General features: G+C 53.5%; 3 protein-coding genes across 11 annotated transcripts in view; 1 reads left to right on the forward strand and 2 right to left on the reverse strand.

Moving 5' to 3' along the window:
- The first annotated feature begins 9,236 nt into the window (after nucleotides 1-9,236).
- ENDOG (endonuclease G) lies at nucleotides 9,237-13,186 on the forward strand. Its single transcript, XM_030919951.1, has 3 exons — nucleotides 9,237-9,985; nucleotides 11,554-11,663; nucleotides 12,835-13,186. Exons 1-3 carry the CDS (start codon nucleotides 9,479-9,481, stop codon nucleotides 13,115-13,117), a joined length of 900 nt encoding a protein of 299 aa, XP_030775811.1. The 5' UTR covers nucleotides 9,237-9,478; the 3' UTR covers nucleotides 13,118-13,186.
- Nucleotides 12,573-21,251, reverse strand: SPOUT1 (SPOUT domain containing methyltransferase 1). The gene is made up of 12 exons (XM_010360898.2): nucleotides 21,163-21,251; nucleotides 20,559-20,604; nucleotides 20,186-20,311; nucleotides 17,550-17,709; nucleotides 17,062-17,151; nucleotides 16,906-16,955; nucleotides 16,543-16,673; nucleotides 15,503-15,575; nucleotides 15,297-15,395; nucleotides 14,621-14,723; nucleotides 14,299-14,446; nucleotides 12,573-13,338 (listed from the first exon to the last, which is right to left on the reverse strand). Exons 1-12 carry the CDS (start codon nucleotides 21,196-21,198, stop codon nucleotides 13,270-13,272), a joined length of 1,131 nt encoding a protein of 376 aa, XP_010359200.1. The 5' UTR covers nucleotides 21,199-21,251; the 3' UTR covers nucleotides 12,573-13,269.
- A 3,241-nt stretch (nucleotides 21,252-24,492) lies between these two features.
- KYAT1 (kynurenine aminotransferase 1) overlaps nucleotides 24,493-27,341 on the reverse strand; it is a 38,418-nt gene continuing 35,569 nt past the window's right edge. For 7 of the 9 annotated variants that reach the window (XM_030919483.1, XM_010360899.2, XM_030919484.1 and 4 more), the window contains 5 exons: nucleotides 27,157-27,246; nucleotides 26,857-27,043; nucleotides 26,699-26,778; nucleotides 25,104-25,190; nucleotides 24,493-25,007 (listed from right to left, as the gene is read on the reverse strand). In XM_030919483.1, coding sequence (XP_030775343.1) covers nucleotides 24,948-25,007; nucleotides 25,104-25,190; nucleotides 26,699-26,778; nucleotides 26,857-27,043; nucleotides 27,157-27,246 — 504 coding nt within the window. In that variant the 3' untranslated portion in view covers nucleotides 24,493-24,947. Of the gene's footprint in view, nucleotides 25,008-25,103; nucleotides 25,191-26,698; nucleotides 26,779-26,856; nucleotides 27,044-27,154; nucleotides 27,247-27,341 lie in introns of those variants that run through there. The other 2 variants (XM_030919479.1, XM_030919486.1) reach the window with 2 other exon arrangements.

A 27,341-nucleotide genomic window follows, 5' to 3' on the forward strand; every position in this document is an offset into this window, starting at 1 on the left:
AGGCACCCGCCACCATGCCAGGCTAATTTGTATTTTTAGTAGAGACGGGGTTTCACCATGTGGGCCAGGCTGGTCTCGAACTCCTGACCTTGTGATCCGTCCACCTCAGCATCCCAAAATGCTGGGATTACAGGAGTAAGCCACCACACCCAGCCCTCTTTTTTTTTTTTTTAATTTTATTTAATTTTTTTTTTTTTTTTTTTTTTTTTTTTTTTTTTTTTTGGAGACCGAGTCTCGCTCTGTCGCCCAGGCTGAAGTGCAGTGGCCGGATCTCAGCTCACTGTAAGCTCCGCCTCCCGGGTTTATGCCATTCTCCTGCCTCAGCCTCCCGAGTAGCTGGGACCACAGGCGCCCGCCACCTCCCCCAGGTAGTTTTTTTTTTGTATTTTTTAGTAGAGACGGGGTTTCACCGTGTTAGCCAGGATGGTCTCGATCTCCTGACCTCATGATCTGCCTGTCTCGGCCTCCCAAAGTGCTGGGATTACAGGCTTGAGCCACTGTGCCCGGGTTTTTTTTTTTTTTTTTTAAGATGACATCTCACTCTGTCACCCAGGGTGGAATTCACCTCCCAGGTTCAAACAATTCTCCCACCTCAGCCTCCCAAGTAGCTGGGATTACAAGTGTGTGCCACCTCGCCTGGCTAATTTTTGTATATTTAGTAGAGACAGGATTTTGCCATGTTGGACAGGCTGGTCTCCAACTCCTGGCCTGCCTTAGCTACCCAAAATGCTGGGATTACAGGCGTGACTCACCGTGCCCGGCTATCAGTTATTTTTTAGATTAAAAAAATTTAGGCCGGGCGCGGTGGCTCACACCTGTAATCCCAGCACTCTGGGAGGCCGAGGCTGGTGGATCATTTGAGAGCAGGAGTTTGAGACCAGCCTGGCCAACATGGTAAAACCCTGTCTCTACTAAAAATACAAAAATTAGCCGGGTGTGGTGGCATGTGCCTGTAATCCCAGCTACTCCGGAGGCTGAGGCAGGAGAATCTCTTGAGCTTGGGAGGCAGAGGTTGCAGTGAGGCAAGATTGCACCACAGCACTTGTCTGGGCAACAGAGTGAGACCCTCAAAAAAAAACAAAAAAAGCATCATCCCATTATCTGTAGAAAAAGCATTTGACCACATTCAACATCTTTTCATGATAAAAACTCAAATTAAGCAAAGAAGGAATGTACTTCAACATATATGGTATAACATATAACAGTAACAACTATCTATGGTATGGCCACAACTCAAGGGGGAGAAGTTTTTCCTTTAAGATGAGGAACAAGGGCCGGGCGCGGTGGCTCACGCCTGTAATCCCAGGACTTTGGGAGGCCGAGGTGGGCGGATCAGGAGGTCAGGAGATCGACAGCATCCTGGCTAACACGGTGAAACCCTGTCTCTACTAAAAATACAAAAAAATTAGCCGGGCTTGGTGGTGGGCGCCTGTAGTCCCAACTACTCAGGAGGCCGAAGCAGGAGAAGGGCGTGAGCCCAGGAGGCGGAGCTTGCAGTGAGCGGAGCTCCGCGCCACTGCACTCCAGCCTGGGAGTGGTGCCCCGCGCCACTGCACTCAAAAAAAAAAAAAAAAAAAAAAAAAGGTCAGGAACAAGATGAGGATGCCCACTCTCTACTTTCATTCAACATAGTACTGGAAGTACTAGCCAGACCGGTTAAGCAAGAGAAAGAAAAAGCATCCAAATAGGAAAGGAAGAAGTAAAATAGCCTCTCTTTGCCAGCAACATGAACTTGTATTAGAAAAAGCCCTAAAGACTCCACCAAAAAGCTGTTAGAACTAAAGTGATAAGAAACAAAATCAACAAACAAAAATAAGTAGCATTTCTGTACACCTAACAAACTATCTGAAAAATCAAGAAAAAAGCAGAAATCAAAAGTCAGAAAAAAAGAAAGAAAATCTAATTCACTGTAAGTACCTCCTCCAAAAAAATATTTAGGGCCGGGTGCAGTGGCTCTTGCCTGTAATCCCAGCACTTTGGGAGGCCGAGGTGGGCGGATCATGAGGTCAAGAGATCGAGACCAGCCTGACCAACATGGTGAAGCCCCGTCTGTACTAAAAATACAAAAATTAGCCAGGCGTGGTGGTGCATGCCTGTAATCCCAGCTACTTGGGAGGCTGAGGCAGGAGAATCACTTGAACCTGGGAGGCTGAAGTTGCAGTGACCCAAAATCATGCCATTGCACTCCAGCCTGGGCAACAAGAGTGAAACTCCATATCAAAAGAAAAAACAAACAAAAAGGTTTAGTAACCAGAACAGCATGATACCGGTGTAAAATAGACACACTGACCAAAGGAACAGAACAGAGGAGCCCAGAAATGAACCCAGGCATTTGGGGGTGAATTCATTATCTTTTTTTTTTTTTTTTTGAGACAGGTTCTTACTCTGTCACTGAGGCTGGAGTGCAGTGGCATGATGATGGCTCACTGCAGCCTTGAATTCCCAGGCTCTGGTGATTCTCCCTCCTCAGCCTCTCGAGTAGCTGGGACCACAGGCACACATCACCACTGCCCAGCTAGGTTTTTATATTTTGTAGAGACAGGGTATCTTTGCATTGCCCAGACTGGTCTCAGAACTCCTGGGCTCAAACAATCCTCCTGCCTTGGCCTCCCAGTGTTGGGATTATAGGCATGAGCCACTGTGCCAAGCTGTGTTTGTGGGGGGGTGGTTGTTTTTTTCGAGTTGTTGTTGTTGAGACAGCATCTCGCTGTGTTGCCCAGGCTTGATGCAGTGGTGCCATCTTGGCTCACTACAACCTCTGCCTCCCGGGTTCAAGTGATTCTCCTGCCTCAGTCTCCCAAGTAGCTAGGACTACAAACTTACGCCACCATGCCTGGCTAACTTTTATTTATTTATTTTTGAGATGGAGTTTCACTCTTGTTGCCCTAGCTAGGATACAATGTCGTGATCTCGGCCCACTATAACCTCTGGCTCCCGGGTTCAAGCAATTCTCCTGCCTCAGCCTCCAGAGTAGTTGAGATTAGAGGCACATGGCACCACTCCCGGCTAATTTTTTAGGTTTTTGTTTGTTTGTTTGTTTTAAATAGAAATAGGGTTTTACCATGTTAGCCAGGGTGGTCTTGAACTCCTGACCTCAGGTGATCCACCGCCTCGGCCTCCCAAAGTGTTGGGATTACAGGCATAAGCCACCACACCTGGCCTAACTTTTGTATTTTATTTTCTAATTTAATATTTTTTTTTTTTTTTTTTGAGACAGAGTTTTACTCTTGTTGCCAGGCTGGAGTACAATGGCGCAACCTCGGCTCATTGCAACGTCCACCTCCCAGGGTCAAACGATTCTCCTGCCTCGGCCTCCCAAGTAGCTGGGATTATAGGTGCCCGCCACCACACTCAAATAATTCTTTTTGGAATTTTAGCAGAGATGAGGGTTTCACCATGTTGACCAGGCAGGTCTTGAACTTCTGACCTCAGGTGATCCGCCCGCCTCAGCCTCCCAAAGTGCTGGGATTACAGGCATGAGCCACTGCGCCCAGCTGTATTTGTGCTTTAAGCTAACTGTTACTACAAAAGAGTCCAAAAGTTTAAAAAAATTAAAACATTTGGCCGGGCGCGGTGGCTCAAGCCTGTAATCCCAGCACTTTGGGAGGCCGAGACGGGCGGATCACGAGGTCAGGAGATCGAGACCATCCTGGCTAATACTGTGAAACCCCGGCTCTACTAAAAAATACAAAAAAAAACTAGCCGGGCGAGGTGGCGGGCGCCTGTAGTCCCAGCTACTCGGAGGCTGAGGCAGGAGAATGGAATAAACCCGGGAGGCGGAGCTTGCAGTGAGCTGAGATCCGGCCACTGCACTCCAGCCCGGGCCACAGAGCGAGACTCCGTATCAAAACAAAAAACAAAAAACAAAAAACATTTGTAGGCCAGGCACGGTGGCTCACGCCTGTAATCCCAGCACTTTGGGAGGCTGAGGCAGGCGGATCACGAGGTCAGGAGATCAAGACCAGCCTGGCCAACATGGTGAAACCCCATCTCTACTAAAAATACAAAAGTTAGCTGGGTGTGTGGTGATGTGCACCTATAATCCCAGCTACGAGGGAGGCTGAGGCAGGAGAATCACTTGAACCCAGGAAGCAGAGATTTCAGTGATCAGAGATGGCACCACTGCACTTCAGCTTGGCGACAGAGCAAGACTCCATCTCAAAAAATATATATGTATAAAATAAATAAATAAAATAAAAATAGAAAAATTTGCTGGGCGTGGTGGCAGACAACTGTAATCCTAGCTACTCGGGAGACTGAGGCAGGAGAATTGCTTGAACCTGGGAGACGGAAGTTGCAGTGAGCCGAGATTGTGCCACTGCACTCTGGCCTGGGCAACAGAGTGAGACTGTCTCAGATAAATACATAAATAAAAATTTGTAAAGTAAAAATGTACAGTAAGCCAAGGTTTATTATTGAAGGAAGAAGTATTTCAAATAAATTTAGTGTAGCCTAAATATCCAGTGTTGATAAAGTCTACAGTAGCGTACAGTAGACTTTGTCCTGGGCCTTGACATTCACTCCTCAGCGACCCACGCAGAGCAACTTCCTGTCCCAGAAGTTCCATTCATGGTAAGTGCTTTATACAGATAGGTGTTCCATTCTTTATTTTTTGTTATCATTACTTTTTTTTTTTTTGAGACAAGAGTCTCACTCTGTCACCCACGCTGGAGTGCAGTGACACTACCTTGGCTCACGGCAACCTCTGCCTCCTGGGTTCAAGCAATTCTCCTGCCTCAGCCTCCCCAGTAGCTGAGATTACAGGTTCATGCCAACACGCCCGGCTAATTTTTTGTATTTTTAGTATACACAGTGTTTCACCATGTTGGCCAGGCTGGTCTTGAACTCCTGACATCATGATCCGCCTGCCTCAGCCTCCCAAAGTGCTTGGATTACAGGTGTGAGCCACTGAGCCTGGCCTACTTTTTTTTTCTTTTTTTTTGAGATGGAGTCTCACTCTGTCACCCAGGCTGGAGTGCAGTGGCATGATCTCAGCTCACTGCAACCTCAGCCTCTGGGGTACAAGGAATTCTCATGCCTCAGCATCCCACAGTAGCTGGGATTACATATCTTTACATGATGCATGATTATATTTGTAAACCATACATCTGATAAGGGGTTAATATCCAAGATATATAAGGACTTCAAACATCTCAATAGCGGCTGGGTGTGGTGGCTCATGCCTGTGATTCCAGCAGTTTGGGAGGTGGGTGGATCACCTGAGGTCAGGAGTTTAAGACCAGCCTGGCCAATATGGTGAAACCCAGTCTCTAATAAAAATACAATATATTAGCCAGGAATGGTGGTGGGCACCTGTAATCCCAGCTACCCGGGAGGCTGAGGTAGAAGAATCGCTTGAACCCGGAAGGCGGAGGTTGCAGTGAGCCGAGATCGTGCCACTGCACTACAGCCTGGGTGACAGAGCAGGACTCCGTCTAAACAAAAACAAAAACAAACAAAAATCTCAATAGCAAGAAAACAATGTGATTTAAACAACGGGCAAAGGACCTGAATACATATTTCTCAAAAGAAGACATACAGCACTTTGGACGGCTGAGGCAGGCGAATCGTGAGGTCAAGAGATCAAGATCATCCTGGCCAACATGGTGAAACCCCCGTCTCTACTAAAAATACAAAAATTAGCTGGGCTTGGTGGTGTGTGCTTGAACCCAGGAGGCGGACGTTGCAGTGAGCCAAGATCGAGCCACAGCACTCTAGCCTGGTGACAGAGCCAGACTGTGTCTCAAAAAAAAAAAAAAAAAGACAAATGTCTGGCAACTATCTGAAAAAATGCTGAACAATGCATGGATCATCTGGGAAATGCAAATTAAAATCAAAATGAGATACCACCTCACACCTGTCAGAATGGCTTATAAAAAGACAAGGGCTGGGCGCGGTGGCTCGAGCCTGTAATCCCAGCACTTTGGGAGGCCGTGACGGGCGGATCACGAGGTCAGGAGATCGAGACCACCCTGGCTAACATGATGAAACCCCGTCTCTACTAAAAAATACAAAAAAACTAGCCGGGTGAGGTGGTGGGCGCCTGTAGTCCCAGCTACTTGGGAGGCTGAGGCAGGAGAATGGCGTAAACCCAGGAGGCGGAGCTTGCAGTGAGCCGAGATCATGCCACTGCACTCCAGCCTGGGCAACATAGTGAGACTATGTCTCAAAAAAAAAAAAAAAGACAAGGCCAGGTGCAGTGGCTAACGCCTGTAATCCCAGCACTTTGGGAGGCAGAGGCAGGCAGCTTACGAGGTCAGGAGTTCAAGACCAGTCTGACCAACATAGTGAAACCCCATCTCTACTAAAAATACAAAAAATTAGCCAGGTGTGGTGGTGTGCACCTGTAATCCCAGTTACTCGGGAGGCTAAGGCAGGAGAATCACATGAACCTGGGAGGGGGAGGTTGCAGTGAGCCAAGATTGTGCCATTGCACTCCAGCCCAAGGGACATTGCGAGACTCAGCCTCAAAAAACAAAATACAAAAAACGAAAAAAAACCCCACCAGATTTGTGACAACATGGAATAACCTAGAGGACGTTACAGTAGGTGAAATAAGCCAGGCACAGAAAGACAAACACCACATGATTTCACTTATATTTGGAATCTAAAACAACTCATAGAAGTGGAGAGTAGAATGATGGTACCAGAGTCTGGGGATTGGTGGGAATTGGGGCGGTGGGGAATGGGGAAATGTTGGTCATAGGGTACAGTTTCAGCTAGACAGGAGGAATTCTTTTTTTTTAATTTGAGATGGGGGTCTTGCTATGTTGCCCAGGCTGATGTTGAACTCCTTCATTCAAGCAATACTCCCACCTTGGCCTCCAAAAAGGCTATGATTACAGGCCTGAGCCACCACACCCGACCCAGGAATTTTTTTTTTAGAACTACAGCATGGTATGGCAGGGCAGGGTGGCTCACGCCTGTAATCCCAGCGGTTTGGGAGGCCGAGGTCGGCAGATCATCTGAGGTCAGGAGTTCGAGACCAGCCTGACCAACATGGAGAAACCCCATCTCTACTAAAAATACAAAAAATTAGCCGGGGATGGTGGTGCATGCCTGTAATCCCAGCTACTTGGGAGGCTGAGGCAGGAGAATCACTTGAACCTGGGAGGCGGAGGTTGTGGTGAGCCGAGATCACGCCATTGCATTCCAGCCTGGGAAACAAGAGCAAAACTCTGTCTCAAAAAAAACCCCCAAAAAACAAAACAAACAAAAACACTACAGAATGGTCACTATAGTTAATGTATATTTCAAAATTCAAAATTGCTAAAAGTAGTATGGTGATACACCATAGCCCATTTACTCAGGAGGCCCACAGATCACTTGATCCCAGGAGGTCAAGAACAGCCTGGGCAACAAAGCAAGACCCCATCCCATGTGTTTTTTTTGAAGCAGAGTCTCACTCTGTTGCCCAGGCTGGAGTGCAGTGGCATGATCTCAGCTCCCTGCAATCTCCGCCTCCGAGGTTCAAATGACTCTCCTGCCTTAGCCACCAGTAGGTGGGATTACAGGCATGCTCCACTATGCCCAGCTAATTTTTGTATTTTTAGTAGAGACAGGGTTTCGCCATGTTGGCCAGCCTGGTCTCAAACTCCTGACCTCAGGAGGGCATAGTGGACTGCCTGTAACTTTGGGAGGCCAAGGCATGAGAATCACTGGAGGCCAGGAGTTCAAGACCAGCCTGGACACCATAGCGAGACCTCCATCGCCACAAAAAATTTAAAAATTAGCCAGGCATCATGATATGTGTCTGTGGTCCTAGCTACTCGGGAGGCTGAGGCAGGAGGATGGCTTGAGCTCAGGAGGTCAAGATTGCAGTGAACTGTGATCTTGCCACTACACTCCCTGGGTGACAGCACAAGACCTTATTTTCCTTAAAGGAAAAAAAAAAATGCTAAGAGTGGCTGGGTGAGGTGGCTCATGCCTATAATCCGAGCACTTTGGGAGGCCGAGGCGGGTGGATCACGAGGTCAGGAGTTCGAGACCATTCTCTACTAAAAATACAAAATTAGCTGGGCGTGGTGGCACACGCCTGTAGTCCCAGCTACTCGGGAGGCCGAGGCACGAGAATCGCTTGAACCCAGGGGGTGGAGGTTGCAGTGAGCCGAGATCATGCCACTGTACTCCAGCCTGGGCGACAGAGCGAGACTCCGTCTCAAAAAGAAAGAAACAAAACAAAATTAGCTGGGCGTGGTGGTGCGCACCTGTAATCCCGGCTACTTGAGAGGCTGAAGCAGGAGAATCACTTGAAAACCTGGGAGGCAGAGGTTGCAGTGAGCCAAGATCGTGCCATTGCACTCCAGCCTGGGCAACAGAGTGAGACTCCGTCTTGGAAAAAAAAAAAAAAAGTCTTTGATTTATTTCTGAATATTTTGCTTATTCCTGCCAGCAGTGTAATACTCTGGTGAATATTTGCGTTCGAGATCCTTGCATTCCCGAGATTTCCTCAGCTCAGCCCTCTGGGCGGGTTGAACGGTATGAACCTTTTTAAGGCTTCGCTTGTACTGTCAAGCTGCTTTTTGGAATCTTCGTCCCAGGTTTCTGTTCCAGCCAGCAGCCAGCATTAGCCGGCTGCATCCTTGTCCTCACGCCGGTGTTAATTAAAACCTTTGCCAATCTGGGCCGGGTGCGGTGGCTCACACCTATAATCCCAGCACTTTGGAAGGATGAGGCGGGCGGATCACCTGAGGTTGGGAGTTTGAGACCAGCCTGACCAACATGGAGAAACCCCGTCTCTACTAAAAACACAAAATTAGCCGGACGTGGTGGCGCATGCCTGTAATCCCAGCTACTTGGGAGTCTGACGCAGGAGTATCGCTTGAACCCGGGAGGCGGAGGTTGCAGTGAGCCGAGATCGCGCCATTGCACTCGAGCCTGGGCGACAAGAGCAAAACTCCGTCTCAAAAACAACAATAACAAAAAATCCTTTGCCAATCTGGGAGAATTGCGGGGCTTATTTTATGGTGTCATGGAGCATAGCCTGGGGCCAGATATACCTGGGGCCCTGTGCTTGCTCTGCGAACTAAGAGCTCACTCTCCGAGCGGGGTAGAGGCTGAGACTAACCAGTGACAATAAAAGCGCTCGACAGTGCTTGACCCTTCCGCGGAGCTTATTAAGCAGGAGCTCCCTGCGCAGGCGCAGAGAAGAGGGTGCCGCCCCACCCCACGACCAGCAGGGGGCCTGCTAGGTGGGAGCGGAGCCAGGCCTCATGGTGGCCAATCGCGAGCTGAGGCGAGGGTGGCACGCCCCTCATGCCGGCATCTTAAATTCGCAAAGAAAGGGCGCTGGGGACACCCGCCTGGGGTCTGCTTCTCCCCTCAGGGTTCCGATTCTCAACCCCTTGGGAGCGTTTGTGAGTGGAAGGGAGGTCACGCTATCGTCCGCGGCCCCAGCAGCCCCGTCCCTTCATTGGATCCCGCGGCGCGGCTCCTTTAAGAGCCTCGCGGGTCGCCCTCCGGAGGTCGCTTCCCGGCCATGCGGGCGCTGCGGGCGGGCTTGACCCTGGCGTTGGGCGCGGGGCTGGGCGCGGCCGCCGAGGGCTGGCGGCGGCGGCGGGAGGACGCGCGGGCGGCGCCGGGGCTGCTGGGCCGGCTGCCGGTGCTGCCCGTGGCGGCGGCCGCTGAGTTGCCAGCCGTGCCCGGGGGACCGGCGGGCCGCGGCCCGGGCGAGCTGGCCAAGTACGGGCTGCCGGGGCTGGCGCAGCTCAAGAGCCGCGAGTCGTACGTGCTGTGCTACGACCCGCGCACCCGCGGCGCGCTCTGGGTGGTGGAGCAGCTGCGACCCGAGCGTCTCCGCGGCGACGGCGACCGGCGAACATGCGACTTCCGCGAGGACGACTCGGTGCACGCCTACCACCGCGCCACCAACGCCGACTACCGCGGCAGCGGCTTCGACCGCGGCCACCTGGCCGCAGCCGCCAACCACCGCTGGAGTCAAAAGGCCATGGACGACACGTTCTACCTGAGCAACGTCGCGCCCCAGGTAGCGCCCGCGCCCCGGGCCGGTTGCGGAATGCGGGGCGGGCGCCTGGCCTCTCGGGGCCTCGGTTTGTTCCTCTGCAGAACGGGGCAGCCGCCCAACGCGCCCCCTTTCAGGCATCGCAGTGACATCCCGTGACGGGAGGGAGGAGCGCTGGGCTCCAGGCACAGGCTCTGCAGGCCGACCAGGGCTTGAGCTTCAACTGCGAACCCTGGGCAACTCCCTGAGCGTCGCTTTCTCGTCTAAAAAAATGGGGATAATACCGTTATTCACCTTCCTCCTGCGGTAGTGATGAGGCGCTGAGGCTTACAGAGGCAAAGTGATGGGCACAGTGTCACACAGCAGAAGAAGGCAGGCTGTCTGTTGTAGAACCTCAGTGCCCAACCTTTTGGGCACCAGGGTCGGGTTTCGTGGAAGACAGGTTTTCCACGGCTTGGTGGGTGAGGGCGGGTTTCAGGATGATTCAAGTGCATTACATTTATTGTACACTTTATTATTATTACATTGTAATATATAGTGAAATATACATCTCACAGTAATGTAGGATCCGTGGGAGCCCTGAGCTTGTTTTCCTCCAACTAGACAGTCCTATCTGGAGGTGACGGGCGATAATGACAGATCAGGCATTAGGTTTTCAAAAGAAGCGGGCAACCTCCTCACATGCGCAGTTCACCTTAGGGTTCCAGCGCCTATAAGAATCTCCAGCTGCCACTGATCTGACAAGAGGCGGAGCTTAGGCTGCCGTGCGATCAATGGGGAGTGGCTGTAAATACAGATGAAGCTTCCCTTGCTGGCCTTCTGCTCACCTCCTGCTGTGTGGCCCAGTTCTGGTACCAGTCTGTGGCCCAGGGGTTGGGGACCCCTGGCTTATAAAACTGTGAGCCTCCAGACATCATCCTACCCTGTCTGCCTTTGGGCAGTTTCAAGGCAGACACCTGGCCCTGGTCAGGCTGTTAGTGCCAGGCACTGTGCACTGGGCCAACCTCCCTCTCAGCCTGTTCCCAGCAGGTCCTGGCACCAAAGGATGGAGACTGCCATGGGGCTCTGGGTGGAGCCCATGGGGCACCAGCCTCTGACCCAGCTTCCTTCTGAGAGCACAGCCCCCTACCCGCTTTCCATTGTCCGAGGCCTGGAGAGCTCAGGATGGAGGTCGATTCATGACATTCCCTCTAGGTTCTGCCTGTGGCTCAGACTGGGAAAAGGAACGGGTTGGTGGTTGGAAGGGCTGGTCTTCCCATGAGCCCCTGGGTGGGGCTAGGGATAGGTCTCAGTCCTTCTCTCTGAAAGGTGGAGACATGTTCCTTCCTTCATTCGGCTCTTGGGAGCTAAGAAAAGACTTTTGACACCCGGGCTGTGGAAGGGACAGAGGGTGATGGCTAGCACTTGTCAGCCCTGCCTGACTCCATGTGGTTTCAGAGAGTGACTTTCATTCCTTGAGTTTCAGTTTCCTCATGCTTGTCTCTCACTGGACATCTCTGAGCATGTCCATCCCCTCAGGGCCTGGGGCAGCCCTCTGATAGAGGAGGAAGGGTCCCAGCCACAGTTCTGCTAAGCCCTACCTCTCCTACCAGGTACCCCACCTCAACCAGAATGCCTGGAACAACCTGGAGAAATACAGCCGCAGCTTGACCCGCAGCTACCAAAACGTCTATGTCTGCACAGGGCCACTCTTCCTGCCCAGGTAAGGTGGAAACCAGGGGGCTGGGGGGCGGCAGAACCTCCCACTCACCCGGGGCTCCTACTGCCACTCACGGCCAGGCTTGCCCCAGGCTCTGGGTCAATACCAGTTCCCTACTCATCTGGTTTCTTGGCAAGCCTGTCAGCTTTCCTGCCTCGGGTCCCCTCATTCCACTTCCACAGCTAAAGACCTGTCAGGTACCCCTGACCATCTCTCCTCTGCCCATGGGCAGCAGCAGTCCCTGAATCTGCCCCCGCTTCTCCCTGCTGTCACCTCTTGGCATGCCCACCCAATCCTGTTTTGCCCATATGGAAACCCCTGCAAGTCCCCGGTGCACCAAGCTCTCCCACCTTCAGTCTCTGCTCTGCTTGGAGCACTTTCCTCCATCCTTCTCAGGAGTTTGAACCTAGATCTGCCTGACCCGGGGCCTCCACTCTTGCCCCTCTGCAGTCCTGCCTCTCAGATGGAAGCAACGGAGCACCTCTGGGCATGCTCCGTGGTTTTTCTGGCCTGCAGAGGGCTGGCACTGAGAAGCAATATGTGGAGCTGAGCAGCTCACTCTGGAATCCACAGGCTCGGGATGGAGTCCAGGCCTGCCTCATCCCCTAGTTCCTTGGTGCTGTGGGCAAATGACCTGTGTCCCCCACTGTAAAACCTGCGACCTCTTGGTTGATGTCACATGCTTCCCCAGGGCCTGGCACTGATCAAATTTCATTAGCAGGTGCCTCCTAGGGCCCGGGGCAAGGGAGGAGACTCTGCTGAGGGGAAGTCCCCGTCCGGTGTCCCGGCACCTGTGCTGGTGCTGGGATGTCACCCGTCATGGTCCTTGCCCACTTGGTGCTCACCTCCATGGGGAGAGACGGACAGTTGTTAAGTCTCCCCTTAGACGAATGTGAATGTGCAGAAGGCTCAATTCTTCTAGCGGCATTTATTGTCGCCCACTCTGCCTGACCCGGTGTTGGGCATGAGGAAAACAGAGGGAAAGAGTTAACCTCCACCCTGGAGAGAGTTCCAGCCTCGAGGAGGAGCCAGGCAGGCCATGGCAGTCTCACAATGAGGGAGTGGTCCTGCAGGCTGACAGAAGTGAAAGGACAGATCAGGGAAGGCTTCCTTGAAGAGGTGGCCTTGGGTTCATCCAGGCCTCCTGCCCACGTGTGCCTGGGTCTGCCTACAGGACAGAGGCTGATGGGAAATCCTATGTGAAGTACCAGGTCATCGGCAAAAACCACGTGGCAGTGCCCACACACTTCTTCAAGGTGCTGATCCTGGAGGCCGCAGGCGGGCAAATTGAGCTCCGCTCCTACGTGATGCCCAACGCACCTGTGGACGAGGCCATCCCACTGGAGCGCTTCCTGGTGCCCATTGAAAGCATTGAGCGGGCCTCGGGGCTGCTCTTTGTGCCAAACATCCTGGCGCGGGCAGGCAGCCTCAAGGCCATCACGGCGGGCAGTAAGTGAGGGCGGAGCCCAGCAAGGCTGGGCGTGTGCAGGCCGGGGAGCATTAAAGGTGGTGATTTTTGGAGACAAGTCTGGCGGCGTCTGTCCCAAGTGACCTGTAGAGCCCCTGGTTTCACTGCTGCTTCACTGATGTCCTGGGCCCCTTAGAACTTTCAGGGGTGCTGGGCACCAGCCTGGGTGAGGCCAGGCTGCAGGGCGGCCAGGGAGATGAGGATGGCTTCCTGGAAGAGAAGTGTGGCAGTGGGCTGGGGACTGGGAGGCTAGCGGGTGCCCCCACTCCTAGCCTGTCTTCAGTGCCTGGCTGCCCAACACCCAGCCCACTGGGGTCCCTTGTCCTTAGCAGAGCCTGGTGAGGTTAATGGCAGGCCCAGGTTCACACTGCACAGTTGCCACCTGGAGGACCACATAGCTTCCTCTTCTGAGCCTGAGAAGAGGACCTCAGGCTCCTCTTCTGTAAAATGGGGGTAAAGGTAACAATGCCCACCTCCCAGGACCAGGGGAGGGCAAGGAGGTGGGCAAGAAGTTCTCAGCCCTCACGCAGGACTGGGAAGGGTGGGAGCCAGGGTTCTTGCTGGGGGGTGAGGCTATCGGGCTCAGAGTGCTTGGCTTGGGCGAGGCCTTAGGGATGGGTAGACAGGGCTGTCAGCCCTGCAAGACTGATGGGAGGACCAGCCTCGCCAGCAGTTCCTGTAGCACAGCGTGTTATGCCTGACTCCAAAAGTGGTTCCCTGAGGCCCAGGACGAAGGCCCCAGCTGCACGTGGCTTCCCCCGTGGGACAGATGCAATTGAGACGCCAAGAGGAGAGCTGTTGTGCCCACCGTGGTCATACACAAGGAAGTAGCAGAACCAGGGCTCTGGGAGATCACTGAGCGCACGGCTAAGGAACCAGAGGCCTGGAGCGCAGGGGTGGGCAGGGCCCGCTGGGTCACCTGCCTGGGAGCACAGGACAGGCACTAGTACCCATGGTTGATTCTCAGCTACACTCATGTCCCATCGCTGTGGCAAGGCTGCTGTGGCAAGGCTGCTGTGGCAAGAGGGCAAGAGGGGATGAGAGGACCACCTCCAGACAAGACCAAGGCCACCATGGGCAAGGGTGGGTGACAGGCCAAGAGTGGCAACCGCCCCTTGGACAGATCCCAAGGCCCCAGCGGCTGGCGGTCGGGGAGGCAGGCGGGCTCACCTCCGTGCGGATGGTGCGGCTACCCTGGCCAGGACAGGTATTGACGTACAGGTCAAAGAGGACACTGGGTTCAGCCACCTCCAGGTTGGGGTCAGCATCCACTCCAGCTTCCAGCCCCTGGAGGCCCCCGAACACCACAAGAGCATGCCTGGCACATATAAGACAGGGTGACTTGAGTGGTCATCAAGGCCCACCCAGCACAGCGCCCAGACGTGTCTCTCCATACCCCGGACAGCAGGGGCCCACCTGTGCAGCTTCACCCACCAGGCAGGTTCCTGGCCACATTCCTCCTGCCCTGGTCCCGGCCCCAGGAGGTACACACCTAAAGCTGGGAAGGTGGGCAGAGGCCACATCCGAGCCACGCTCTGACGTCCCGATGGTCAGGTCATACCCGTCCTGGAAAGGGGCCTCAGCAAACACAGCACCTGGGGGTGGGGCCAACTCAGTGTGGGTCCTGCTCCCCACAAGCCACAGCTCTGGGTATGTGTGTGTGTACGGAGCCAGGGGTGGGTAGGAAGAGCTCTGTGTGTGTGTGTACTGAGGTAGGGGTGGGTGGGTAGAGCTCGGTGTATGTGTGTACTGAGGTAGGGGTGTGTGTGTACCGAGGCAGGGGTGGGTAGAGCTGTTCCTGGGAAGTCAAGGACTGAGCAGGGCGGACACCAAGCCTGTGCTTGGCTGGGGAACAGGGCAGAGACTGGATAGGAAGAGGTACCAAGAGCATGAAGTGGGCCTCTGACTCCTCTGGCCCTTTTGCCTCCATTCGCAACTCTACAGAAACGTGATTGATCAATGATGACACTTTTGCTCAGTAGTCCTTAACAGCATTCCAGGCAGTACATCCAGGGGGAACAAGGCCCAGAGAAGGGAAAGGACTCGCCCAAGGACACACAGCAAGTTGATAGGACAAAAACCTTGGTGTGATATTTGGGTCAGACAAGGCTCCCGGCCACCTCCCAGAGGGATGGGTGGATATTCGGAGAAGTGAGCTCTGTCCTTACTGAGGCAGGAAGCCAGGCGGACGGTGTAGCCCCAGTAGAGCCCAGCTTTGGTGCGAGGGTCCTGTGATGACACCACTTTGCCACGGTAGGTCTTGCATGCTGGAGGGGTAACAGAGTCTGTCAAGATGGGGTGAGGGAAAGGAAGGAGGTGGCTGAACCCTGGAGCTCGTCAGGCCAACCCAGGGGCTGGGGAACCTTCCAGATACCTGGGAGCTGCTGCTGGTTCAGTCGCACGGTCACCCGAAGCCCAGGCTCCAGGTTCTTGTCAATCTTCACCTCCTGGGGAGAAGCCAGAAGAAAGGGGTACCATTCCTCTCAAGATCAGCAGGGGCCACGGCTCTTCCAGATGCCACCAGGGGAGCCCTGGGGCTGGCAAGGGACCCAGGGGTCCAGGTCAACCTGTCACCCTCCACCCCTGGCACCAGCTGAATGTGCTCACAAGAGACCATTTGTGCAAAACACAGGTCACTGGCCAAACACGCACCTTTGGGGCGCTCATGGCACAAGGTAGAAGAAGTACATGAAACCCAGTTTTCTGCATTTTGGTAGCTCTGCCACTTTTTTTTTTTTTTTGAGTTGGAGTCTGGCTCTGTCACCCAGGCTGGAGTGCAGTGGCGCCATCTCAGCTCAATGTAAACTCTGTCTCCTGGGTTCCAGTGAATCTCCTCCCTCAGCCTCCCGAGTAGCTGGGATTACGGACACGTGCCACCACACCTGGCTCATTTTTATAGTTCTAGTAGAGACGGGATTTCACCATATTGGCCAAGTTGGTCTCAAACTCCTGACCTCAAATGATCTGCCTGCCTCAGCCTCCCAAAGTGCTGGGATTACAGGTGTGAGCCACTGCACCTGGGTTGTGCTTTCTGATGGCTAGGGGACTCCATCCATGTAAAGGTTTCTGCCTCTGATTTGAGAAGACTTGAGGGTAAAGAGGTAGCAAATTAATGCCCTCGTCCCAGCTTGGCTCTGTGCCACACGGGAGCAGCTCCAGAGTGACTTTCAACTTGTTTCTGCAGGGTTTTGTTTGGAGCATGAGGACTGCCTTCTGTTGATTTGCTTTTTAAGCAACAGTAAATTCATTCTTGGCTTTATCTATTGAGCCCCATTTTGCACAATTCTCTGGCCCAAATTTGCATCAGTGAGGGATTTGGGGCAGCTCCAGGACTGCCCCCAACATCCATCTGCTTGCGCTCCATTGCTAGGGTGTGTCCTGGAGGTGTGTCCCAGCCCACCTTTCTGTTCCTACCTTTTTCATGCCACAGTTGACAAAGGAGCCGTGGCCTGGCCGGGTGGGCCGATCCACCACGATGCCCTCTCGGAACTCGGATTCCTCGTCCTGACGCATGTGGTGGGGGCTGTCCAAGGGGTTCAGGAGCCCTGTGGAGGCAGGGCCGGGAGGAGTCTAGGAAGTGCTAGGGCACACAGGGTGCAGTGGGGACCCTGGAGCAGAGTCCCGGCTCTGCCACAGACCTGCGTCTTGGCATCAGGCACAGGTCTCGCTCTCCCAGGCCTGCTTTCCCATCTAGACAGTGCAGGGTAGGACAGGGTGGTCTCTCAGTGTCTGTGGCACAATCCAGTGGAAAGGGGGGGCGGGCCCACACAGTGTTACCTGCAAACTGTAGATCCTGGTGCTTCGGGAAGAACGCCTTCCTCAGATACCTAGGAAAGAATGCTGACCTCAGGATGTTCCCAGGGGAAGCTGCCTCCTACCTGGCCTCCACTTTGACACACCCCTCCCTCATGCTCAGGGGAGTGACCCCCTTACTGCGGACACTCCAGGTACTGCAGGATCCGGGCCAGCTGTACGCACGCCTGCCCCTTCTTCCCAACTCCTGTGAAATCCCCCTCCACGGTCCTGGAGAGAGAGAGATGGGGGCTCAGGATCCAGCTGTGGCCCCTTCAAGAACTCCTACAAGTGCATGCCTATAATCCCAGCTACTCAGGAGGCTGAGGTGGGAGGATCACCTGAGTGCAGGAAGTAGAGGCTGCAGTGAGCCATGACCATGCCACTGCATGCACTTCAGCCTGGGTGACAGCTGAGATACAGGTTTAGACCTTCTGGCTCCCAATCCCACCTCTGCAGTCATCACCCCCACCTGGCAACTCTACCCCCTAAGGATTATAGACGGAGTATTTCAGGCAGGACACGAGGGAAGAGCCAGGCATGTGGACAGGGGCAGGGTGAAACCTCGGCCCATCCCGGCAGCCTCTCCCTCTCCCTGAGCCCTGGCACCCTGTGGGATGGCCTCTCACTTGGCATCCTGGCCCTCCTCATCAAACACCACGATCTCATCCACACAGAAGATGGCACAGGCTCTGGCAATCTGACCGGCCAAGTAGGTGCGAAGCTCCGGCGACTGAGCATTGTCCAGGATGGAGCCCGGCAGGGCTACGCTCAGTGTGTAGGGCCGCCCTGAGCAGGGGAGGGGTGTTCCCAGTCAGCCTGAGAGGCAAGGGCCCCCCACCTTCCTCTCTCTTTCTCTGTCCCCAGCGCCCATGGTTTGAGAATTTCCCAAGTGGGAGGAATTTTGAGATGAGCAAAATAGATCCAACTCCCCTCTCTGGGCCTCAGTCTCCCAGGAGGAAAATGGACGCAGCAATCTCTATGGCTCCTCTGAACAGGGCAGACCACTGGGCGAGGCTGTGGAGCAGTTAGGAGCAATGGCCTAAGTTCATATCCTGGCTCTCCCACTTAGTGCCTCAGTTCTCCAGCTATCAAATGGGGATAAAAGGCCGGGCGCGGTGGCTCAAGCCTGTAATCCCAGCACTTTGGGAGGCCGAGACGGGCGGATCACGAGGTCAGGAGATCGAGACCATCCTGGTGAACACGGTGAAACCCCGTCTCTACTAAAAATACAAAAACTAGCCGGGCGAGGTGGTGGGCGCCTGTAGTCCCAGCTAGTCGGGAGGCTGAGGCAGGAGAATGGCGTAAACCCGGGAGGCAGAGCTTGCAGTGAGCTGAGATCTGGCCACTGCACTCCAGTCCGGGCGACAGAGCGAGACTCCGCCTCAAAAAAAAAAAAAAAAAAAAAAAAAAAAAAAAAAAAAAAAAAACAAACAAATGGGGATAAAATGAAAGCTGATATCTAATAAGCCTTTAGTGTGTGCACATTAACCCGATAGCCATTAACCTGATCCTTAGTGAGGATACTACCATTATCCCCATTTATAGACTAGGAGCCTTCAGCCCCGGGAAGTCAAATACATGGCCCAAGGTCACACAAAAGGTGGCTCATGCCTGTGATCCCAGCACTTTGGGAGGCTGAGGCGGGCGGATCACCTGAGGTCAGGGGTTCAAGACCAGCCTGGCCAACATGGCGAAACCCTGTCTCTACTAAAAATACAAAAATTAGCCAAGCATGGTGGCGCATGCCTGTAATCCCAGCTACTCCAGAGGCTAGGGCAGGAGAATTGACTGAACTGGGAGGTGGAGATTGCAGTGAGCCGAGATCGCGCCACGGCACTCCAGCCTGGGCAACAGAGCCAGACTGTCTCTCAAAAACAAACAAAAAATCCCAAGCAGCACATAGATAACAGGGTTTCACTATTGTAACATTGTATCTATACTTTGCTATGCAAGGCCAAGGATAAGTAGATATGATTCTTTGGACAAACTTTTGCTACAATGTTTGCTGGGATTGTTCCTTTCTTCTTTGTAGTTTTCTGTTATTATTATTATTATTATTACTGAGATAGAGTCTCACTCTGTCGCCCAGGCTGGAGTGCAGTGGCATGATCTTGGCTCACTGCAAGCTCCGCCTCCTGAGTTCTCGCCATTCTCCTGCCTCAGCCTCCCGAGTAGCTGGGACTACAGGCGCCTGCCACCTCGCCTGGCTGATTTTTTGTATTTTTTGTAGAGACGAGGTTTTACCATGGTCTCGATCTCCTGACCTCGTGATCTGCCCGCCTCGGCCTCCCAAAGTGCTGGAATTACTGGCATGATGTCATTTTTATTATGAAATCAAAATAAATGAAAAATGAAATTAAAGCACACAGAAAATGCTCAATAAAAAAGTCAAAAAATCAGGAAGATCATGAAGTTCTAGAGGTCTAAGAGATATGAGGCTTGGGCTGGGCACGGTGGCTCACGCCTGTAATCCCAGCACTTTGGGAGGTGAATTGGGCGGATCACCTGAGGTCAAGAGTTCCAGACCAACCCGGCCAACATGGTGCAACCACATCTCTACTAAAAAATACGAAAATTAGGCCGGGCGCGGTGGCTCAAGCCTGTAACCCCAGCACTTTGGGAGGCCGAGACGGGCGGATCACGAGGTCAGGAGATCGAGACCATCCTGGCTAACACGGTGAAACCCCGTCTCTACTAAAAAATAAAAAAATTAGCCGGGCGAGGTGGTGGGCGCCTGTAGTCCCAGCTACTCGGGAGGCTGAGGCAGGAGAATGGCATAAACCCGGGAGGCGGAGCTTGCAGTGAGCTGAGATCTGGCCCCTGCACTCCAGCCTGGGCGACACAGCGAGACTCCGTCTCAAAAAAAAAAAAAAAAAAAAACGAAAATTAGCCAGGTGTGGTGGCACACGCCTGTAATCCCAACTACTCGGGGGGCTGAGGGAGGAGAATTGCTTGAACTTGGGCAGTGGAGGTTGCAGTGAGCGGAGATGGTGCCATTGCACTCCAGCCTGGGCAACAGAGCAAGACTCCATCTCAAATAAAAAAAAGAGAGATGAGGCTTACCTTCCATAGGCTTGAAATTTACCTAAGCAGGAGGTCAGAACTTAGTTTGTTGGCTCCCTCCCTTCTCTGGGCCTCAGCTTCTCCATCAGGACAAGATGTTTGGACCTACTGGTTTGTAAGGGCCCTTCCAGATCTGCTCTGCCTGCAGGACAACTACTACGGGCCACAACCTGTGGCCCTCCCCATGACCCCAGCTCACCGCGGTCCTCCTTCTCTGCTGCTGCCTTCTCCTCTTCCTGGTGCTTTGCGTGTTCCTCCTGTGCCCGCTGCCGCTCCAGTTTTTTCATCAGCTTGAGATCCTTCCATTTCTTTTTCTCCTCTTTCTCTGGATAAAAGAACATCCCAATTGGCCGAGGAGATAGTTCCCACTCATTGGGTCAGCCTGGACTATGGAGAGCTACTGGGTGAGCAGCCAGAGGGCAGCAAGGGAGCCTCCCCAGGGCTCCCGGCCCCTGCCTCCCAACTTTGGGTGCTGCAGGACCCAGCGGGAACAAAGTTGGTGTCTTGCTCCAGGGTTTGAGCACTGGTGGAGTGGTCTATGGGAAGATACTCTTACCCCCACCCTTACTTACTCTGTTGCTTCCATTTTCGCCACTCAATCCTTTGGCCGTGTTCACCCTGGAGAAGGAGTGGTAGGAGGATTATGAGTATGAGGCTGATGGTCACACCTGGAGGGGGTCCGTTTCTACACGGGGCGGCAAGGAAGCCAAGGAACCTCTGCAAACTGCTGCCCCAGAAAGCGTCTGGAGGCCAGGGACCCGCTGTATCCCCAGCGCCTGGGGCCCAGCCTGGCACACAGAAAGCGCTCAAGAAACTGTTGAATGAGTTCCCACAGAACAGAGGAGAAAACTGAGGCTCAGAGGACAGGACTGCCCACAGTCGCCCTGGAAGTCAGAAGACATAAGCCACGAAAGGGCACCGGATTCAGGATTGAGAGCAGGGTCCCGCCTCCGTAATCCAGCGGGGGCCAGGGAGCCGCAGGGGAGTTCCGGAGAGGACACGGGCGCTGTTCCCATCCTGCTGCGGCTCACGCCGCATCTTCGGGGGCTTCCGGCCTGGGATCAGCGGGAAGCAGGCAGCAGGAGGCGCGGCCCGGCCCCGGCGGAGGTCCGCACGCCACTGGTCCTCACGCCTCCACTGTGCTGCTCTGCGCTGGGTCCCGCCGCCCGCACTTACCGGGCCGCACGGCCGCTTCCTCCCGCGCTCCGCCATGTTCCGCACACACCGTCGGTCACGCCTCTGCCAATGAGACTCGCCTCTTCCGGTCACACCTCCATTAGGTTGTCCAATCGGAAAGCCAATGTCGCCCGGGGGCGTGGCCTGGGCGCCCGACTGCTGCAGGAGTACGCGAGCTGGTGTAGGTTGGGCGGAAGAGGTGTCCAAATGGGCGGCATCACGGGTACTGTCCAGAATTCTGGATGGCTCTTGAGTTGGGACAAATACAACACTCAGATCTCTGAGTAGTTTATTTGTTTAAAAAAAATTTTTTTTGAGACAGGGTCTCGCTCTGTTGCCGAGGATGGAGTGCAGTGGCGCGATTCTAGCTCCCTGCAGACTTGAGCTCCTGGGCTGAAGGGATCCCCTCACCTTAGCCTCCGAGTAGCTGGAACCACAGGTGCGCACCACCACGCCTAGCTCCTGTAATGCTTTATACATGGGGACCCCGAGGCCTTGAGGTGCAGTGTGATTCGGAGCTGAAAATGAGATAATTTAATCCAGGTTTCTTGTAGATTCGTTCATGTACTCTTCCTTTTTTTTGAAACAGAGTCTCGCTTCACTGCCCAGGCTGGAGTGCAATGGCGCGATCTCGGCTCACTGTAACCTCCACCTCCTGGGTTCAAGCAACTCTCCTGCCTCAGCCTTTCAAGTAGCTGAGATTACAGGAGCGTGCCACCATGCCCAGCTAATTTTTTGTGTGTTTTTAGTAGAGATAGGGTTGATGTTGACCCCATGTTGACCAACCTGGTTGAACTCCTGACCTCAAGTGATCCGCCCCCCTCGGTGTCCCAGAGGGCTGGAATTACGGGAGTGAGTCACCGCACCTGGCCTCTTTTTTTTTTTTTTTTTTTTTTTTTTTTTTTTTTTGAGAGTTTCGCTCTTGTTGCCCAGGCTGGAGTGCAATGGTGTGATCTCAGCTCATGGAAACCTCTGACTCCTGGGTTCAAGCGATTCTCCTGCCTTAGCCTCCCGAGTAGCTGGGATCATGGGCATGCGCCACCACACCCGGCTAATTTTGTATTTTTAGTAGAGACGGAGTTTCTCCATGTTGGTCAGGCTGGTCTCCAACTCTTGACCTCAGGTGATCCGCTCACCTCAGCTTCCCAAAGTGCTGGGATTACAGGAATGAGCCACCACGCCCAGCGTCTTTCTCTTTTAATTAACAGACTATATTAGTTGGGACTACAAGTGTGAGTCACCATGCCCGACTAATTTTTTTTTTTTCTTTTTGTACAGTGTCTCACTATGTTGCCAGGGCTGGTCTCAAATTCCAGGATTCAAGCAATCCTCTCAACTTGGCTTCCCAAAGTGCTGAGATTACAGACATGAGCCATTAATGCCTTTTATTTTTTGAGATCTAGTCTCACTGTTGCTCAGGCTGAAGTGCAGTGGCATGATCTCTGCTCACTGCAACCTCTGCCTCCCGGGTTCAAGCAATTCTCCTCCCTCAAGCTCCCAAACAGCTGGGATTACAGGCGCCTGCTACCAAGTCCGGATAATTTTTGTATTTTTTGTAGAGATGGGATTCTCCATGTTGGTCAGGCTGGTCTTGAACTCCCAACCTCAGATGATCCACCTGTCTCGGCCTCCCAAAGTGCTGGAATTACAGGTGTGAGCCACCGTGCCCGGTCTCCAACTTAGATCTTTTTTTTTTTTTTTTTTTTTTTTGAGACGGAGTCTCGCTCTGTCGCCCAGGCTGGACTGCAGTGGCCGGATCTCAGCTCACTGCAAACTCCGCCTCCCGGGTTTACGCCATTCTCCTGCCTCAGCCTCCCAAGTAGCTGGGACTACAGGCACCCGCCACCATGCCCGGCTAGTTTTTTGTATTTTTTAGTAGAGACGGGGTTTCACTGTGTTAGCCAGGATGGTCTCGATCTCCTGACCTCGTGATCCACCCGTCTCGGCCTCCCAAAGTACTGGGATTACAGGCTTATCTTATAATAAATTTGTTGTGACTTTTGACAGGTTTATTTTGTAGGCATGACTAAGACATTGGCCATGTGAAAAAACAAACACAAAAATCCCCCCCAAAAAACGATTAACAAAAAGACACAGACCATGTGATTGGGCTCAAAGTCTAGTCCCTCGCACCTCCCTGGAGGCAGAGATGGAGGGGGCCCGATGGGCTGAAAGTTCTGACACCGTAATCGCACAGTGCAGAGGGATTCCATGTGACTACCACGACATGCCTATCTTCCAGAAACTCCAAGGATTTTAGGAATTCTTTACTAAGGATCAGGGGCAAAGACCTAATATGTATTTTATTGTAAGATACATTCCTATCAGCTCACCCAGTTAAACATATGATATGCGCCAAACCCATGTGCTTGCTATGCAAATGCAACTTCGAGACCAGGCCCCTAACACCACCTTCCAAAGAAATTCAGGAGCTACTATTGCTATCCAGTGAGACTCAATCAGGGCCAGCTAGAAGGCCTGGGCACCCCACTTCACCTCACCTCCAGAGTGCTTTCCTCACTTGTGAACTGGAGATAACTCAGGTCTCAGTCTCAGAGGGTTGTGTAAGATAATGTGCGTCGGAGTGCCTGGCAGGTAGGGTGTGCATGATCAACATTCAGTTCTCCTCCTCCTGAGAATTATTTAAGTCCTGGGTCCTCCTGGCCCCCACTGTGCTGTTCTCTCACCGCTGTGGGAATGTCCATGTCTTCCTTGTCACAAGCCCCAATCCCCTCCACACACACACACACACACACACACACACACACACACACACACACGCGACACCCGCACCCTAGCCACCACACCCAGCACCAATAACTGCTACCATCAGATTAATATGAGAGGCCAGGTATGGCGGCTCATGTCTGTAATCGCAGCACTTTGGGAGGCTGAGTCGGGTGGATGACCTGAGGTCGGGAGTTTGAGACTAGCCTGGCCAACATGGTGAAACCCCATCTCTACAAAAACACAAAAATTAGCCAGGCATGGTGGTGGGTGCCTGTAGTCCCAGCTACTCAGGAGGCTGAGGCAGGAGAATTGCTTGAACCCGGGAGATGGAGGTTGCAGTGACCCGAGATCGCGCCACTGCACTCCAGCCTGGGTGACAGAGCGAGACTCTATCTAAACAACAACAACAACAACAACAAAAAAGATTAACAGTAAGGAATTCATTTGGGGGCCTTGGGTTCTAGGCCTGGTTGTGCCACTAACTGTGTGACTATAGAAGTCATTTGTACAAAGTTGTGGGGGTATCTGAGGTTCTCCCGGGCATTCTTATCAAGTTAGATCAGCCATCGCTCGAGTGTGAAACAGAGAGAAAACGTCAAAAAGGATTTGAATAACTTCAACATTTTATTATGGATGAAAAGGAGTGGCTTGAGCACTCAAATCTAAAGGCAAATCCCCAAGGCCAAGATGAGCCAGGAAAGGTGAGGTTATGCCTGAGCCTTAGCAGGGCCCATGCAGGGCTGGGATGTGATCGATACACAGTGGGACTCTACTGTCAGTGTCGGCCAAGCCTGGAGAGACCAGAAGCAAACCAAGACCCTACAAACCCACCTACAGAGGGGCTGAGAGAGGCCCAGGTTGGGCCACCCTCACCTTTCAGACAGGAGGCACTTGGTTCTCTAAGATGAAGAAGGGCGGCTCCCACCCAGAACATTCTGAGGTTTCCCAACAGCATCTTCCCCGACCCAGACATGTCTGAAACCTGGACAAAGACAGACACCCAGAGTATCTCTGCGGGCACGTGGGGATGTCAGGGCCAAGGTGTGACTTCAGGGCTAGAGCTCCGCCTTCCACTTCCGCAGCTTCTCATCCATGGCCTGGAGCGTGGCTTCAGCCTGCACCAGCACAGATAGGTCCCACACTCTCCCCATGCCCCCAGCAGGCCTTGGGAAGCTCTGGCAGGTCTTTCTTCCCCCAGCCCCGCCCTTTACCTTCACAAAACAGAAGCGGATATAGTGGTCAAAGTGCTTCTGATGTGGCACACTACAGAAGATGGAGACAGGGATGGCCACCAAGCCCTGGGGAGGAGGAAGGACATGTCTCAACACGGCTTCGTGGCCCAGCAGGCCTTGGCCCCAGAGGGGACAGACAGGTTCCCACAACCAGGCAGGGAAGGAGAGTTAGCTCCAATCCCGCACCCAGTGCTGCATCAAAGTCACAGGAAAATGGCCGGGCGTGGTGGCTCACGCCTGTAATCCCAGCACTTTGGGAGGCTGTGACTGGTGGATCACCTGAGGTCAGGAGTTCGAGACCAACTGGCCAACATGGCCAAACCTCATCTCTTAAAAATACAAAAATTAGCTGGGCATTGTGGCACATGCCTGGAATCTCAGCTACTTGGGAGGCTGAGGCAGGGGAACTGCTTGAACCCAGGGGTGGAGGTTGCAGTGAACTGAGATTGTGCCACTTCACTGCAGCTTGGGTGAAAGAGAAAAAATCCGTCTCAAAACAAAAACAAACACAAAGTCAGAGGAAAAGGATCCCAGAACGTCATTCCAAGTCCCTCCCTGGGTATAGAGGGCAGACAGACGCCGGGAGAGGGAAGTTCACGGAGCAGGTCAGGGCAGAGCCAGAGAAGAACAAAGCCTTAGAGTCACAGATCGAACCTGGATGGACCTCAGAGTTAATGGTCCAACTCCTCACTGTACAGATGGGAAGACGGAATCCAAAGAGGCAGGAAATCCTGCCAGCCCACACAGCATCTCTGTGCAAGTTAGAAACAGGTTCCTTGGGCCAGGCATGGTGGCTCACGCCTGTAATCCCAGCACTTTGGGAGGCCAAGTGGGGTGGATCACCTGAGGTCAGGAGTTGGAGACCAGCCTGACCAACATGGTGAAACCCTGTCTCTACTAAAAATACACAAATTAGCCAGGCGTGGTGGTATGTGCCTATAATCCCAGCTACCCAGCTACTTGGGAGGCTAAGGGAGGAGAATCACTTGAACCCTGGAGGTGGAGGTAGCAGTGAGCTGAGATTGCGCCCCTGCACTCCAGCCTAGGCGACAGAGTGAGACTGTCTCAAAAAAAAAAAAAAAAAAAGGCTGGGCATGGTGGCTCACGCCTGTAATGCCAGCACTTTGGGAGGCCGAGGCGGGTGGATCACAAGGTTAGGAGATCAAGACCATCCTGGCTAACACGGTGAAACCCCGTCTCTACTAAAAATACAAAAAAAAATTAGCTGGGCGTGGTGGTGGGCGTCTGTGGTCCTAGCTACTCAGGAGGCCGAGGCAGGAGAATGGCGTGAACCTGGGAGGCGGAGTTTGCAGTGAGCTGAGATCGCGCCACTGTACTCCAGCCTGGGAGACAGAGCGAGACTCTGTCTCAAAAAAGGCAGAAAGAAAAGAAAAGAAGAAAAGAAAAGAAAAAAGAAAAGAGGCTCCTCGTTCTTTTAAGTGGATACAACCCTGCCCCAAGGTTCACGGCAGAGGCAGACTAGGATCTGGCCCAGGAGCCTCTTGCCTGGGCACCCTTGAGCAGCCCACAAGCTGTGAAACCATACATGGCTGCACGGCAGAGGCCCAGCCCACCTTGTTCTTGATCATCCACTTGACGAAGCGTCTGTCATAGGGCTCATCCATAGCTCCAGGCAAGTCAGGCATCTTCCTCTCTGGGGAACAGAGGCCACACTGAGGCCCCTGCAGCCTCCAGCCCTTGCGCCCTGCCCAGACCGGCCAGTCTCACTCACTGAAGTCTGAGATGTCTGTGATGAGGAAGTAGCTGCCCTGGGGGATGACGGGCTTCAGGCCCACTGACTGTAGGCTGCGTATCATGTGGTCCCGGCAGCGCTGCATGGCCTGCGGGAACTGCACAAAGTAGCTGCTGGGTTGGCCGAACAGCAGCTGCTCCCGCTCAAAGCTCTCGGCTACTGCGGCCTAGGCAGGGCAGACGGACACCCAGACAGATTAGCTGTTCCCTGACGCGGGGGCCAGCCTGGGCTCTTTCATTGTCTCCCCGCTCCCCCATGGCGTCCCCTGCCCCTCTTCACCTGGCTCTGTGTGGGGCAGTGGAAGATGGAGTTCTGGTGCACGGTCCGCAGGTGCTTCATGATGTGATCCGGACCCAGGACCCAGCCCACCTGGAGCAGGAGCACAGGTAGTGGGAGGTCCTTCCAGGCCTGGCTAAAGCCTTCTTCATTCCCAGGCCCACCTCACTTGCCAAGGATCTTGCAGG

Source organism: Rhinopithecus roxellana, chromosome 16 (genome assembly GCF_007565055.1).
Source record: "Rhinopithecus roxellana isolate Shanxi Qingling chromosome 16, ASM756505v1, whole genome shotgun sequence".
Taxonomy (NCBI): Eukaryota; Metazoa; Chordata; class Mammalia; order Primates; family Cercopithecidae; genus Rhinopithecus; species Rhinopithecus roxellana.

Excerpts from the sequence above, each read along its gene's own strand:
- ENDOG (XM_030919951.1), top strand. The coding sequence starts at position 9,479 with ATGCGGGCGCTGCGGGCGGGCTTGACCCTGGCGTTGGGCGCGGGGCTG. Across the intron at positions 9,986-11,553 it reads TGAGCAACGTCGCGCCCCAG|GTACCCCACCTCAACCAGAA; the intron begins GTAGCGCCCGCG and ends CTCTCCTACCAG. Across the intron at positions 11,664-12,834 it reads GGGCCACTCTTCCTGCCCAG|GACAGAGGCTGATGGGAAAT; the intron begins GTAAGGTGGAAA and ends GTCTGCCTACAG.
- SPOUT1 (XM_010360898.2), bottom strand. The coding sequence starts at position 21,198 with ATGGCGGAGCGCGGGAGGAAGCGGCCGTGCGGCCCG. Across the intron at positions 20,605-21,162 it reads GGAAGCGGCCGTGCGGCCCG|GGTGAACACGGCCAAAGGAT; the intron begins GTAAGTGCGGGC and ends CTCCTTCTCCAG. Across the intron at positions 16,956-17,061 it reads CAGTACCTGGAGTGTCCGCA|GTATCTGAGGAAGGCGTTCT; the intron begins GTAAGGGGGTCA and ends ATTCTTTCCTAG.